At 40.6% G+C, this 14,752-nt stretch overlaps 1 protein-coding gene across 3 annotated transcripts in view; it reads right to left on the bottom strand.

The window, feature by feature from the left end:
- Positions 1-13,077, bottom strand: part of STXBP6 (syntaxin binding protein 6) — a 170,114-nt gene extending 157,037 nt beyond the window's left edge. For all 3 annotated transcript variants that reach the window (XM_044917834.1, XM_021695346.2, XM_044917835.1), the window contains exon 1: positions 12,893-13,077. In XM_044917834.1, the coding sequence (XP_044773769.1) occupies positions 12,893-13,046 (154 nt within the window). In that variant the 5' untranslated portion in view covers positions 13,047-13,077. The remainder of the gene's footprint in view (positions 1-12,892) is intronic.
- Positions 13,078-14,752: the final 1,675 nt, after the last annotated feature.

Raw genomic sequence — 14,752 nt, 5'->3', positions numbered from 1 at the left:
GTAGCAAAGGTTTCCGTCTCCCAGGACTCCAGCTAGGGCTCGCCAACCATTTTTAACTATGCATCTTCTCAATAAAAAATTTATGAGTATTAACTGCCAATATACGCATATTTGTAAATTATACACTCAGATTACTGGTCTAAAATATTATGATGATTATAAAGCATGCATGAATATATAAATTGGAAAACAATTACATTTTAAATAAAAATTCTATTGTTTTTATCTCTTAACCCAGTGGATCTGGTGGCGCAGTACATTTGGAGACAATTGGCACTCTGGCCTTTCCCCTCAAACACTCTCACTGGGCACTCTCCACTTTATGGATCCGCACGCCCATAGGAAGTAACAGAGAAGGGGAATAAGAGTAAACACTTAGCCTTGACAGCTGAACCCACACCCAGTGTCTTGCAACATTCAAACCCTAGGAGAGATATGGCCACTTGCATGATTAGCAGCCAAGAGGCTCCTCCCAGGAGTGAGTGGTACAAATTGCTCCTGGAGAGACACGTGAAAAGGAATAGCATGGAGATCTGGCCTCAAATTCAGCTTAACAACTAATCCCATCTCTTTCTCATCTAACCCACTTCAGAGTCGGTCCCAAGGTCAAAATCCAAACTGGCAAGAAGATCTGAACATGCCGTTTTCCTTTCTTTGCCTTACTGTAGTTGTTCTATGATGTCAAGCAAGCCATCCACCCGCTGTGGGCCTCAGTTTTCATGGGAACACTGGTGTCTGATTTGGGAATGACTAAAGATTCTACCAGATATAAAATTCTAGAGTTCTAAATGAAACTTCCTAAGAAGTTAATTTCTCTCAGCCTATTTGCTCAGTAGGTCCAAATGTTGGATCTGATTTAATGCCAGATGTGAATCATTAATTAAATGCACTGACCTAGAAAAACAGTATGCATACGTTTGGTTGACATTTACTACTTCCTCCATTCCTCATCTAACAACAATATAAGATGTCTAATGAATCTGTAAATGAACCAGACCAAAAAGGTGAAGATCTGCCTCTTTTGAGGAGCATAAGGGCTGACTCTAGGTAAGACACAGACCTTCTTCTTCTCTTTCTCTGCAAACACACACACACACACACGCACGCGTGTGCGCGCGTGCGTCCACCCCTACGTAGACCTGCAAATGCAGAGGGAAATGAAATAATGCCCTAATCCTAATGGAAGCAGGCATCACATGTACCTCAAAGAGAACTTGATCCAGAACTTCGTGAAGTATCATGGGGATGGTTAACTGGCCGTGAAGCACACAAAACACAATGGGATATTTTACTTTTAAGGAGTTCTGGCAGATGTGGGTTTTGAAATAAACTCCCGCTGGTCCACCACTGAGCCCTGCACAGAGCGCATAGTGCTGAGGTTCCAGCCTCACCCCACCACTCGCTGGCAGTGTGTACGTTTCCTTTAACAAGTAGCCCGTGTGATTCTCAATGTCCTCACCTGTAAGATAGGTATTACCAAAAAAAAAAAAGGGAAGACCAAATTCCTGATTTCTCTTTTTTTTTAAGACTTTTTTAAAAAAAGATTTTATTTACTTATTTATTTGAGAGAGAGAGAAACAGCATGAGAGGGGAGAGGACCAGAGGGAGAAGCAGGCTCCCCGCTGGGCCGGGAGCCCGATGCGGGACTTGATCCCAGGATTCCAGGATCATGACCTGAGCTGAAAGCAGTTGCTTAACCAACTGAGCCACCCAGGCGCCCCAAATTCCTGATTTCTCAATGTGAACATTGAAAAAACAAAACATCCAGCAACAGATCAAAGGATAAATACTCTATGGTATTCAAAAATCCATTAAAATTACCTTTACAAAGAGTGGATAATAAAAATTTTTGTTACTGTGTTAAATGAAAAAGAGAGGACCAAATAGAAAATTACAGAGGGGAAGAGTACTAAAAAACAAGAAGCTGAAAAGCCAAAATCATGATTTTTCCTATTGTTGTTCGTTCTTTTTGTCGGTGGCACTTTCTATGTTCCTGATAACACACGTACATATACTGGGAGAAATACACTTAAACAGTCATGGATCCCCAAACACAGTTGATTCTTACCTACCTGCAAGATGGAAAAGATTCTGACCAGAGAAAAACACTTATATAACTGCTGCTCGCTCGTATTAGCTGGAAACCAGAGAGGGCCATTCTCAATTCTATTGCTTCCTTTTATGAAAATGAGAACTCAGATCTCAAGGCATCAGGGCTTGCCATCTAAGACCCACCTGCCAAGCACCCTCCCCACCCAACCCCGTAGACTTCTGAGAGCAGCATAATTTGTGAAACTGAATATAGACATCGAAATGCAGTTGGACTTGGGGTCTATAACCTAAGCCACGTGGGATCCATGTGTGGTGGATGAAAAACAATTTGAGTTAAAAGCATATGTGTGTGCGGGGAGGGCAGTATGACTATTCTGAGAGTTTTAATAAAACCAGAGTTTCCATTTTTCCCCTGAAAGTCCTTTTTAAGGAAATAAAGAACTGAATATGATTCCTGTGGGGAAGGAGCACTCAGGGAAAGTTTTGATATATTCAGTGCCATTAAATGGTCATTTATTCCTCTATAATATGAACTTTCTTCAGGAGAAACATGCAGGTACTTCACAAATTTAGCTTCCCCACTGTATGTTACAATGGAAGCATTTATAAATTGCTCATTTTGGATGATTCTAAGAGCCTGAATAAATCAGGGAAATCCATATTTTCTGCTTAGTAATTGGGCTGATGGGTAGAATAAAAACTCCTGCTCAGTAACCTGATGAATTCCAAGAGAAAACAAGATCACCTGGCAGCAACTTAGTGTGAACAACAGCAAGAAAAACAAAAAACAAAAACCGAAAAGGGCCAAACCAGCTCCAGCTGGTAGAACCCAGAGTGAATGTGTGAGCTCACAGACCGGAGCTCCTCCCCAGAAAGTGTGTCCATGGTGCAGTCTTAGGAGAGTGGAATATTGCCTGATTCCCCCCACCCCAAGGGCACTTCATCCATTCCACCGGGGACAGAGAGGTGTCTACAGCCTGGTTCCTACCCTCTAGGGCCCGGCAGTTTGGGGAGGTAAACAGAAAGCAAACCGACAAACACAATCCAGCAGTGCAAAGTGCTATTACGAATAGGACATGGGAGGCCGGGGAGAGATGTGCTCAAGCTCAGAGCACAGTTAACTAGCTGGTCATTTATTCTTCACGGTACTGGACAACCTGGAAAGCTCACTGTCCTTGGGGTTATTTATAGTTTCTTGCAGAAAATTCTGCATATGGTGTAGCATGACTGTAATGGAGATGGATTCTGGGAGATGACTATCACTCATACTTGTTTTCTCTTTAAAGGAAGGGTAACAGGAAAGACTTGGGCAAATAAGAACCTGATCTGGGCTGAAAAGCTGGGTCCACAGGCGTTTGTACCAGCCTCTCCCACTTCTGCTGTTTGCTTAAAGTGCACTTGACTGACCCCAGAGAATGTTTTGGTTTATTTTGTTTCCAATTTTCTTTTGATCCCATGAAGATAGGTGTAGGAAAATAATATCTCTCATTTCAGGGACAGGAACTCCATCAACTAAGCCAGTTCTAACTCCCCACAAAGTTGGATAAAGAGTCCTAAACACAACGACTTCAGCATCCAGTATACCCAGTAAGGCACAAACACCCATGAAATCAAAGGGGAAATCTTCAGACTTCCAGAAACACAAGTGTGATGTGCCCCCCACCCCGCCCACTCCATTTCTAGGTTGGTAGGGGCTGGTGCAGAATAATTTTGCAACAGAGCATTAAGAGAAGCTTGGTTTAGAAATCGGGAGCCAGGATGACCGTGAGCTCCCTGGCAGGGATAGGACAAAGAGGGGAGGGGAAAGCAAGCTTGAGAGGGAAAGGGAAAAAAAATATGGAAGGTGAGGGAGGAAACTGCCAAGACAAATCTGGGCTTTCCTGTGGTTCTGTCTTCTGTGACATGGGTCACAGAAGCCTGTCATAGACGTGTATTAACGTGTTTTCTAAAAAAAACTGCAGATGAATTACTTTTGTATGGCAGGAGAGATGGGTGTCCCATTTAATGTCCAGATAATAACGTTGCTCATAAAGCTGAAGACCTCCCATGTATCAGGCCTTATTTACATACAGATATTGTTCAGTTCATCTTTTAAAAGCCCTTGGGGGACATAGATATTATTTCCATTTTACAGATGAGAAAACTGAGTCTCAAAGAGCTAATACAGCCAGTATTTCCCCCTCCGTCAGTCTTACCCCGAAGCCTGTGTTTTGTACAGCTGGGGATAGAAGAAAGCAGGCAGTAGCAGTGACTGGCAGCATCCTGGAGTGTGTCTGACTACACGACCCATACATGAAATCCTGACGATGTTCAACTTGCAATGTAACAGCAAAGAGCACCAACTTCTACAAGCGGCAACTCAGACAATCACCACCACCAAAGAGGGCATCTGCATGGATTCAGACCCTGCCTTCCTGGTCGGTGGCTGCTGCCAGGTACACAGCGGCCTACCGGCCATGTTCCAGAAAGCAGAGCTGCCTCAGTTTGTAATCGCCCTAACCGATGCTTGCTCTTACCTTTGCCATCAGTCAACATTAATCAAATTGAACATAAGTGAATCCGCTGTGAGATTCCTGCTCTTAACAGTGGGCTGTGTGGTAGAAGAGCACACAGATGGAGTTTCCTTTTTAAATGAAATGTTTTGGCACCAGTCTCTGTCAAGAGTTTTCCCTTGTTTCCATCTGGCTTTAGTACTGGAACGCATACATGAGAGAATGGAAAAAGAAAACTCCGTTGGCGTGCTAAACCACTAGAAAAGCTCAAGTGGTTGACAGCATATCCTCTAAACCCTCAGAGATTAAAACACTTTGCTCAAGGAATGCTGTCACATTGTTTTTAAGGAAGGGGAGAGTTCTGTTTCTCAGACCGAGCCCTGTCCTGGAAAACAAATTAAAAAGCATGCACACTTTGGAAGGCCATGGGCCCAGACGTCCGGACGTGTGTCCCTGCGCCATGGGCTCTCCAGCTGCCGGGCCCTGCGCCGTGCACTCACCCACCTGACACCTTGGCTACTTCGTCTGCAAAGCAGAAGCCACATCACAAGACCGCTGTGAGGATTACATGAGATAATACCTGTTAAGGGCTTAGTTATCCATTTTTGGAATGTCCTATTCACAAGGCTTTAGGAGACACAAATATTACCACCAGTTTTCACAGGAAGAGCTCTAGAACCACCAAGGAGGCTCTAAAAAAATGTTCAGACATCCACTTTTTTTCTATTACATAACTGAACAAAACAAGTTCATACATGGCAGTGTTCCTGTCAGGAGCCTCTCAGAATTTTCCTCTCCGAATTTTTTCTGAGAGTCAAACACACCCACTGTCATTCTGATATGCTTTCTTAACAGTGCGGGTATTGGCGTATAGGACCGTCACCATCCAGCCGAACCCAACCAAGGCTGTAGGAAGGCAGAGCAATACCAAGACATGATTATCACTAAAGTTGTGTAAGGAGGGACAGAAAGGAGGTCTGGTTTGGGAAATTCTCTCTCATAAAATTCTTCTGTGGGAGGAGAGCACAGTGGCTAAGGGGATACAGATCCACAATCGAACTACCTGGGTTCAAATCCCTGTTTGGTAACTCATAAGCTGACGATCTTGGGCAAGATAATTTCCTCCTATATGCTCAGTTTCCTCATCTACAAAATGAAGACAGTACTGTTATCTACCTCGTAACACTGCTGTAAGGATTAAATGAGTTATTATATGTAAAGCAGAAGGGATCATGCATGATATAGGAACCCAATAAATACCATTACTACTACTAGTATTATTACTACCACTAATTCAAAGGTGGGCTCGGTGCCAACCTGACTGTACTACGCACTGAATCAAGTGATAAGTGCATGGCAGGATCTATGTGGCCAGAGGACATTTCAGAAAACCCTCTCCCTACTTTTAACTCCACCTAACCAAGGATTATTGTTACAAACGTTTTCATCTAATATGTCTATGCACATACAAAAAAGAGCCCAATTCTCCATTGAAAGTGTAACAGGATACTGCATTTTTATAAAATAAAAGAGGATCTAGAAAGAATTATAATCAAGATAGTAGAAATAATTTTTTATTGCATTGTCTTCTAGAGCGACTTAAAGTTTTATGGCTGGATTTATATGCCAAATCTAATAAAGAGATGCATATTACAAATGTAGGAGAGTTTATTAGTCAATAACCTCACAAGTGATAAGACAGTGTAGGTCAAAACTGTTCAATGTCTTATCAGTTTTGAAGGGTTAGGGAGGAATCTACTCCTTAAAACATGGCCCTCTCTACAGCACACCCCTTTCATGACCGAAGTCAGAAGAAATGAGGTGCTAGGGCAGTGCATGGCCAGTTGGGTAAAAAGGACTGGCTGGATTTCCCAGTCTGTCACTCCCAAAATGGTGAAGCTGGGATGTCATGACTTTTGATGAACACTGGTCCCTTCATCTGTGAAATGAAGAACATACCACCTAACAGATAGGAATGTTGTGAGGATTAAGTGGAATTACAACGAATAATACAAACAAGACAAATGATTTTTATTTTTTTCTACATAATTTTCTGAAAGATTCATAGTTTCAGTAATATTTACTACTTCTGTAATAAAGAATAATAAATAGATATCATTATTATACTTGCTTTGTATTTCTTCTTTCCCTGTGAATACATTTGTATACCTCTGAGTTCGGTGTGGATTTTTTCATTATCCTGGATAAGAACTTTTTGGAAAGTCAATTCACCATTCCTAAATAAACCATTCCTATCAAGGTCAAATTTCATCTGTCTTGTATTCTTCCCTTCTCTCTCTTCTAATATTTAGAGACCTTGTGATAACAACCAGTCAGAATTAGAAAGTGGATAAAAAGAATTTCTTTCTAGGGGCCCCTGGGTGAGGTTCGTTAAGCTTCAGACTCTTGATTTCGGCTCAGGTCATGATCTCAGGGTTGCAAGACTGAGCCCCACATGGGGCTCTGCGCTCAGTGAGGTGTCTGCTTGAGATTTCCTCCCTCTCCCTCCATCCCTGCCACTGCTCAATCTCTCTCTCTCTAAATAAATAAATCTTAAAAAAAAATTTCTATGCCAGATCACTTACAATTAACTTTGCTTACCCCAATTCCAGTAACAACCTATAAAGAATGCTCTCAAACCCTCATAAATGCTTTAAGTGTCCATTTGGATTATTGACAGTCTGAATTTCTCCCTACATGACATGAATGGAATAAGATCTGGCATAAAACTTCCAAGGAGTTCAAAATCCTCAGACTCAGAACCCAAAGGAACCTTTTGAACTTGTCAGTTGAATAAAGTGAAGCCCAGAAAAATTCAGAGGTTTGACTATGGCCAGTCAACACAAAAGAGACTAACAAGTATGTTTTGGATAGAATGTAGTACCAAGAATGTATCGTTATGTCAAGCAGACCGAGAAGACTTCTCAATCTCAGCTTTAGTATCTTCAGCATAATACTTTCCAAATACAGTATGTTTTACCACTACCCCCTGGGACTGCAGTAGTAGCACGATCCAGATTTTGAAAAGCTCTCAAGGTGATTCTAAGGAACACCTAGGATTGGCAGCCACTGAGATAAAGAGCAGTACTGCCAGGTTCTAGGCTCCCATCCCACATCATTACCTTCCATCAGGGATCCATTTACATAAATTATTTCACCAAAGACCATTCAGAACTGTTTTTTAAATAAAAAAATTTTGCTCTCTAAAAATCTGAAATCATTTTCAAAAGATTAAGATTTTGTTTCAACAAAATATGTAAAAGAATGTATTAATCACAAAAATTAAAATTTCTTCACACTTCTTTTTATGGGGACAATGAGTAGAAGCCAAGGTAAGATTTTTATTCACTTATGAATGTGAAGGCTAGCATTAGGATCAGGAAAATAGATTTTAAGCATGAAATTATGGAATGTTCAGTAGATAACTGGCCTCTAATAATAAACTGCTTTTTAATTTCTTAGCATGTTTCCAGTTTAGTTTTATGGACCCAAATATCATGGAGGGGGCAACCAACTGTAGAAATTGTTGTGGGTGGGGCTCGCTTTATACTTTGAATGAGTTAACAGTTCTAAGTTTCAAAGTCTAAAGTATAATCAGGTATGTAGTAAGCCACAGATTTAAATAACATCTTCTATTTAAGCACAGTGGATAGTGTATCTGTACTTGGCAATGTGCCAGGTGCTATAAGGTGCTTAGAAGGCACTGACATTTAGATCCGATTGATGCAAATTCAGGTTCACATGATGCATACCTGCTTCTGTCTGAGGGCTCAAAAAGGCCACCTAGGATAACTTCTCATTTGTATAAAGGAGAGGTTAGTTTCTGTCCTCCTAACAGAGCAGGCTAGAGATAAGGTCAATAAACTCTTATAATCATCCAACTAGTGACTCTGTAACAGGTTTTTTTTTTTTAAATCGATTTTGTGGGATATATTTACATATAATAAAAGATACCCATTTTTAGCATGCATTTTGAAGAGCTGTGAAAAATGTTTACACCCAAGTAACCACCACCACCATCAACATATAGAACACTTACACCACTGCAAAAAATCCCCTCATGCTTCTTTATAGTCAGTCCCCGACCCCAACCCTGTCGACCACCAATGGGCTTTCAGTTACTACAGCTTAAATTCTGTCCATTCTAGAATTTCATATAAATAGAATCATACAGCATGTAGTCTTTTCTTCCTTTTCTTTTTAATACAACATAAGGCTTTTGGGTAATCCATGGGTTGCTGCATGCACTGGTAATTCATTCCTTGGGGAACATTCCGCTGCACAGAATATAATTCGTTTATTCATTCACATGTCAATGGACATCTGAGTTCTGATTACTGGTTATTATAAATAAGACTTATCTACCTCTGTGTACATGTCTTTATGTGGACATGTTTTTATATCTCTTGGGTAAATACCTAAGACTAGAGTCTCTGAGTCAGAAGTGCATGTTTGAATTCACAAAGAACTGCCAAACGGTTGACCAAAGCAGTTATATCATTTTTACATTGCCACCAGCAAAGCGTGAGAGGGCAAATTGCTCCACATGCTTGCTAACACTTGGTATTGTCAGTCTTTTTAGTGTTAGCCATTGCCAAAAAAAAAAAGTGGAAACCCCAGGCTTTAAGAATGCAAATAAACCGGGCACCTGGGTGGCTCAGTTGGTTGAGCAACTGCCTTCAGCTCAGGTCATGATCCTGGAGTCCCGGGATCGAGTCCCACATTGGGCTCCCTGCTCAGCAGGGAGTCTGCTTCTCCCTCTGACCCTCCCCCCTCTCATGTGCTCTCTCTCTCTCTCTCTCTCAAATAAATAAATAAAATCTTAAAAAAAAAAAAAACCTTTAAAAAAAAAAAAGAATGCAAATAAACCAAAGCACGTCAGTACATAAGCGTCTGCACACCATTCAAGACGCCATTTGGGAAGTCCAGTGAGAAACATTAAAATTCTATCCTGGGGCTCCGTGAATGAACTGCAGAGATTTTCTCTCCTTACACAATCACGGCTAAATAACCCAAGAAAGATAATCTTATTTCCCCTGCTCCAGCATCTTTCTGGATTCCTCCAGAGGATATGCAATTCTCTCCAAAAATAGTAACTCTTATGATCACAGACCTCAACCTCACAGATTTTAAATTCTGCCAGACACTGGGGGCGGGGTGGTGGTGGTGGTGAAATCCACACACACAAAAATCAGGAAGACACCAGATATATAAAATACCCATGCTTACATGCGTATGTTGGCAAGCTTTGAAAGCTGGGATATTCTTCCCTTAAAAAAATTTAACTCCTTCTGTTTGAAAAATGGTTAAATACTATTTGCAGACATCGCCCTAATTTGAGCAAATTTTGCCCGTTCCAAATGGAGAGCTGGTTTGCATCAGGCAAACCGCAAGAGCATAAGAGCCTGGCCTCCCAGGAAGCTTGGTGGTTCACACTAATATCAGGAAAGATGCTCTCCTTCCAGGGCTCTGCTTCCACTTTGCAGCTGCCTATGCGATTCCAGCTACAAAGAGGTCATCCTTAGATTGAGTAGGAGAAAAGGAGCAACTCAAAATCCTGCGTAGTCTTTTAATGAGGCTGCTCTTCCCTCTGCTTAATGTTCGTGGCTCATACACAATCTCTTTTCAGAACCAGGGAGGTTCTACTTTTCTCGTAGCTCTGGCTTCTTCCAGCCAGGCCAAATTCTCCTCACACATGCTTTCCCATCACTGCATTTTTTCCTTTTTAGCCTTTTCACAGTTAATAATCATATTTATTTTAATAACTAGTTTATTAATGTCTACTGCTCCTTCCCCATCAAACAAAGTAAGCTTCATGGGTTTTTCTCCTAACCGTATGCTCTGTGCCTAGAGTGCTCAGCACATAAAAAGTACTTAATAAGTATCTGAGTAATTAATTACTTGTTGATTAAAATATTACCTTATCAGAGATGTGACCAATATGCCTCTAAGCTTCACATAAGTTAGAAGATAAAGAAGGCTGCTCCCTCCTCAATGAGAAGAAAAATCAAAATGCAAAAAACTTGGGGGTCAAAGTTGGCCTGGCCTTCTCCTGCCCCAACTTCCATTAAACCATCCGCTTAAATGTCAGATCTACTTTACCAACCTATCCTCTTGCAGTTCAAATCCATGCAAAGGAGAAAGACTATCAGGACAATTTTCCTCCATTAGAAGGGAATTCTGAAAAAGCAATTCTCATAGTTTCAAACTTTAAACGTGAAGTCTGGGTAATCGGCAAGGGAAATGCAGTTATTGGATAAGTCCGGGTCAGGATCTCCCATGGCAGGGGAAATGGCTCTGCTATTTCCGAGACAGGCAGGCAGAGTCCCTGTTTCACTCTTGCAGACTTCATGATCAGAAATAGGCTGACAGCAGGATATGCCTCACATGCAGACAGGACTGCAGTCTTTTCCAGTTAGAGGTATATACCAGGCAAAACTCTAGGGACTTCTAGACCATCCACCTTTTCTTTAACTGCCCATCTTCAAGAAATCTCCATGAAACACAGACCGAATAAAAATTAATAAAATGAGAATCACTATGGGTCCCTACTCAGCTCATGTTCGGCTCAGCCCAAACATACACAAACATTTACTGTTAATGCATTCTATTCATTATTGGTGCAAGCAAAACTCTAGAATTGAAATTTAAGAATTTGAAGATTTTTTTTTTTAAAAGATTTTATTTATTTATTTGACAGAGAGAGACAGCGAGAGCAGAACACAAGCAGGGGTAGTGGGAGAGGGAGAAGCAGGCTTCCCGCTGAGCAGGGAGCCCGATGCGGGGCTCAATCCCAGGACCCTGGGATCATGACCTGAGCCGAAGGCAGACGCTTAATGACTGAGCCACCCAGGCGCCCAAGAATATGAAGATATTTTTAAGACCTAGAATCTCATGAACAAAATACTAGGAAGGTAATCAGGAAAGGCTACTTCTTTCTTTCAATTAGTCATTAGGTATTAACTGAGGCCCTATTATATGCCAAGCACTGCCCAGCATGCTAGGGGAATGCAAATGTCCTCCAATTATAACCAAATTTTACTAATCTAAACCTTATTTGGAATTCAGAAAGAAAGGCCAATATTTCAAGGTCAATTCTCTCACATTCATTTAAATAAAAGCTTTCTCCTAATCACTGAAAAGACATTCTTACCAAAAGGTTATGTTATCATTTTATTATAAACTAAGATACAGGGGCCCCTGGGTGGCTCAGTCGGTTAAGCATCTGCCTTCAGCTCAGGTCATGATCCCAGGGTCCTGGGATTGAGCCCGGCATCGGGTTCCCTGCTCAGCAGGGAGTCTGCTTCTCCCTCTCCCTCTGCTGCTCCCCCTGCTTGTGTTCTCTCGCTTTTTCAAATAAATAAATAAAATCTTTAACAAATATAAATAAAATAAACTAAGCTACAGTCTTATTATCTTTACATATTCTTCTTTTCTTTAATCTTTACATATTCTTTCTGGAACAAACCTATCTACACACTGAAATGAATTCTGATAAATGATCAGAAGCTTATTTTTTTAAAAAAATCCAAAAATGGGTCCAAAAATAAAGTTTTATTCTCAAGTCACAAATGAAGGAAGTAAGAAAAGATGAATTAAGGTAAACTTAATCCTTTCATTGCCCAGTTAAGAGAACTATTATCAGATCTGTTACAAATGCCCCAGGTATTCACTTTAGCATCACTGCAACTCCATGGAAAACTTATCCAAATTTTATCTCAAAAACTTGGTATGAATCCACAGTAAATCCCACACATCTACAATCACAAGCAGAAAACAAAAAATAATCCAACAAAATTCTAAGCTTAATAGAACAGATGCCTCTTCCTGACAAGGAATAGCTGTCAGGCAAAGCAATGATTTGGGAGCTGTGTCTACTTTTTCACATTCCATAGGTGTTGATATTTATCTTGGGACAAACTATTACTGATTACTGGCAACTGTTAAGAAAAAGAAAGCCAGTGAAACTCAGGTTGCTAGTAATCACAATTACCCAAAGACCAGGGATTATTCTAAGACAAAAAATCCTAGAGGAGAACCCACTTTCCATCAATGTCTTCGTGAAGGAAAGTCTGGACGAACAAATCTGTCAAACCCTTAGCAGAAACACTCAATGAACTGGAAAATACATTTAAAATTGAACTTCATTAACCTTTCCCATACAAACCAACCTCAAAAGTAGAGGTGCCACTAGTAAATAAGGATCGGGTGAAGACAACAGAGAACAGGAAACAGGAGTGGGAGAGCGGATGTGTACAAAAGCTGGGTCTATGACCCTATTGGACCCCTGAGAATTAAATGTTTTAAAATGAAGCTGTTTTAATATTTCAATGTCTGGTTTTCGTTACCTGACAGGCAGATATATGTTAAATATTCTCCTTGACCCCCGGTTGCCAAGAAAGGAATCTTTTTCTTTGTCCTCCTCTTGACTTGGACAGCTCCCAGCATCCTTTCATCAAGAGGTGCAAAAATTTCCTTGCTGATAGCAGACTTGGCACTCATTGTAGAATAACTGAGGAGGGCACACAGCGAGTTTTCTAAAGAAGAAAAGGAAAAGGCAAGTTGAATTGACAATATGGTGAGGCTCCTAACAGAGTAGGTGGCAAGATGATTTGTAGGTGAAGTAATTTTCAATTTGTCATTTAAACTCGCTCCCTTGCTTGAAACACACTGTAGAATCATTAAAAGCAAGGACTTCCCATTTCTATTAACTGTGAAAAATACAAACAAGAAGGGAATACTGATGTATTCACTGAAAATGTCAAATGCAACGAGAAATAAACAGCACGAAATGTTACCTAGAAAGTTCATCAATCTCTACCCCAGTTGCACCTAAAGGTAACTGGCGAGCAGTACCCACCCCCATTCCTATTCCGTAAGAAACATGGTTTCACATTTCCAGTTGAGCAGTCTTTCCACTACCCAACAATCCTTAAAGTCACGAAGTTCTTTATGCTCCTTCAAAATCTCCTTTAACGCTAACGTAAATCCATTTCCCTAATTCTATTCACAGTGGAAATAATTATATCATCTTCTACATAATAACCCTACATGCAACAGAAGACCATTAATTTAATCACCTGTTAGCTGCTTTGGATCACGCTAAATAATTAATCCTTATTTATTAGCCTCTTTCAGTGGGTCCTATTTTCCAGCGCTCTTCTGCATATAGTTGCCATGCTCTGGACCCTTGACAAATTCTCCACATTTTTCTTCAGCCAGAGTGGACACAGAATTCTAAAAAAAATATCTGACTAATGCTAAGTATTTTGGAAATGTTACCCAGCAGTTCCCACATGTTATGCTCCTGTGGGTAACTGGCAATGTCTGCCCAATAATTAGGAAGATAAAGCAGTATGTTGCTGACTCACAATGAGTCCCTCCTCTCCCTGCTACCAAACTCACATATATACAGTCCCCATGGTATATTTAGTTTTCCAGAAGTTATACCTCCCTAATGGTCTTAATTCTGCTTATTTGTGTCTATTATATTCAAGATCAGTCTGAATTTTAACCCTTTCATCCAAAAACCTCAACAGCAACTCGAGTAAACGTTTTCTATCCCATCATCCTGGTCATGGTCTATGTCTTAATCGGTAACCAACATTTGTTTAACTAACACATCAGAACTAGAGGTGCAGACAGAGCCTGTGGGTTGGCCATGTGGGTCGTCGTACCAAGTATTCAGAGAGCCTGCAAATGGATCAACAGCACAGCTATATATGGAAACAGCAGCTCAAAGAGTTGGCCAGCCTGCTGTAAAATTGAGCCAATTGGCAAACACCTACTATGTGACATTTCTAGGCTCAGTATTAGAGATACGAGAAATACTTAGGACGTGGTCTCTGTTCTCCAGGAGTTCACTGCTGACTACATCAAAGGTTTTGCTTTATGAGGGAAAACCTGGGATCATCCTTCCCAATGCAAGATTCACAAACAATACACCAAAATAGCTATCCATCAGCAAGTTTGTTGTAGGAAAGAGATATATTTTAAAAGAGCATTCCTCTGACTTAAAAAAAAAAATGTCTCCTAGTTTCAATTCTGTAACAGAACAGGTTTTCTTAGTGGCACCAAGAATAAAGAATACAAAGTGTTGCTTTTTATTATATCCACCAATATCTCCACTACATATTACAGAGTTCTATACCCAGATCTATTCGTGCTCTGATCATGACATTTTATCATTACCACCAGGTTCTTCATCC

This window comes from Neomonachus schauinslandi, chromosome 9 (genome assembly GCF_002201575.2).
Source record: "Neomonachus schauinslandi chromosome 9, ASM220157v2, whole genome shotgun sequence".
Lineage (NCBI taxonomy): Eukaryota > Metazoa > Chordata > Mammalia > Carnivora > Phocidae > Neomonachus > Neomonachus schauinslandi.
This window is presented reverse-complemented; position numbering and strand designations above follow the sequence as displayed.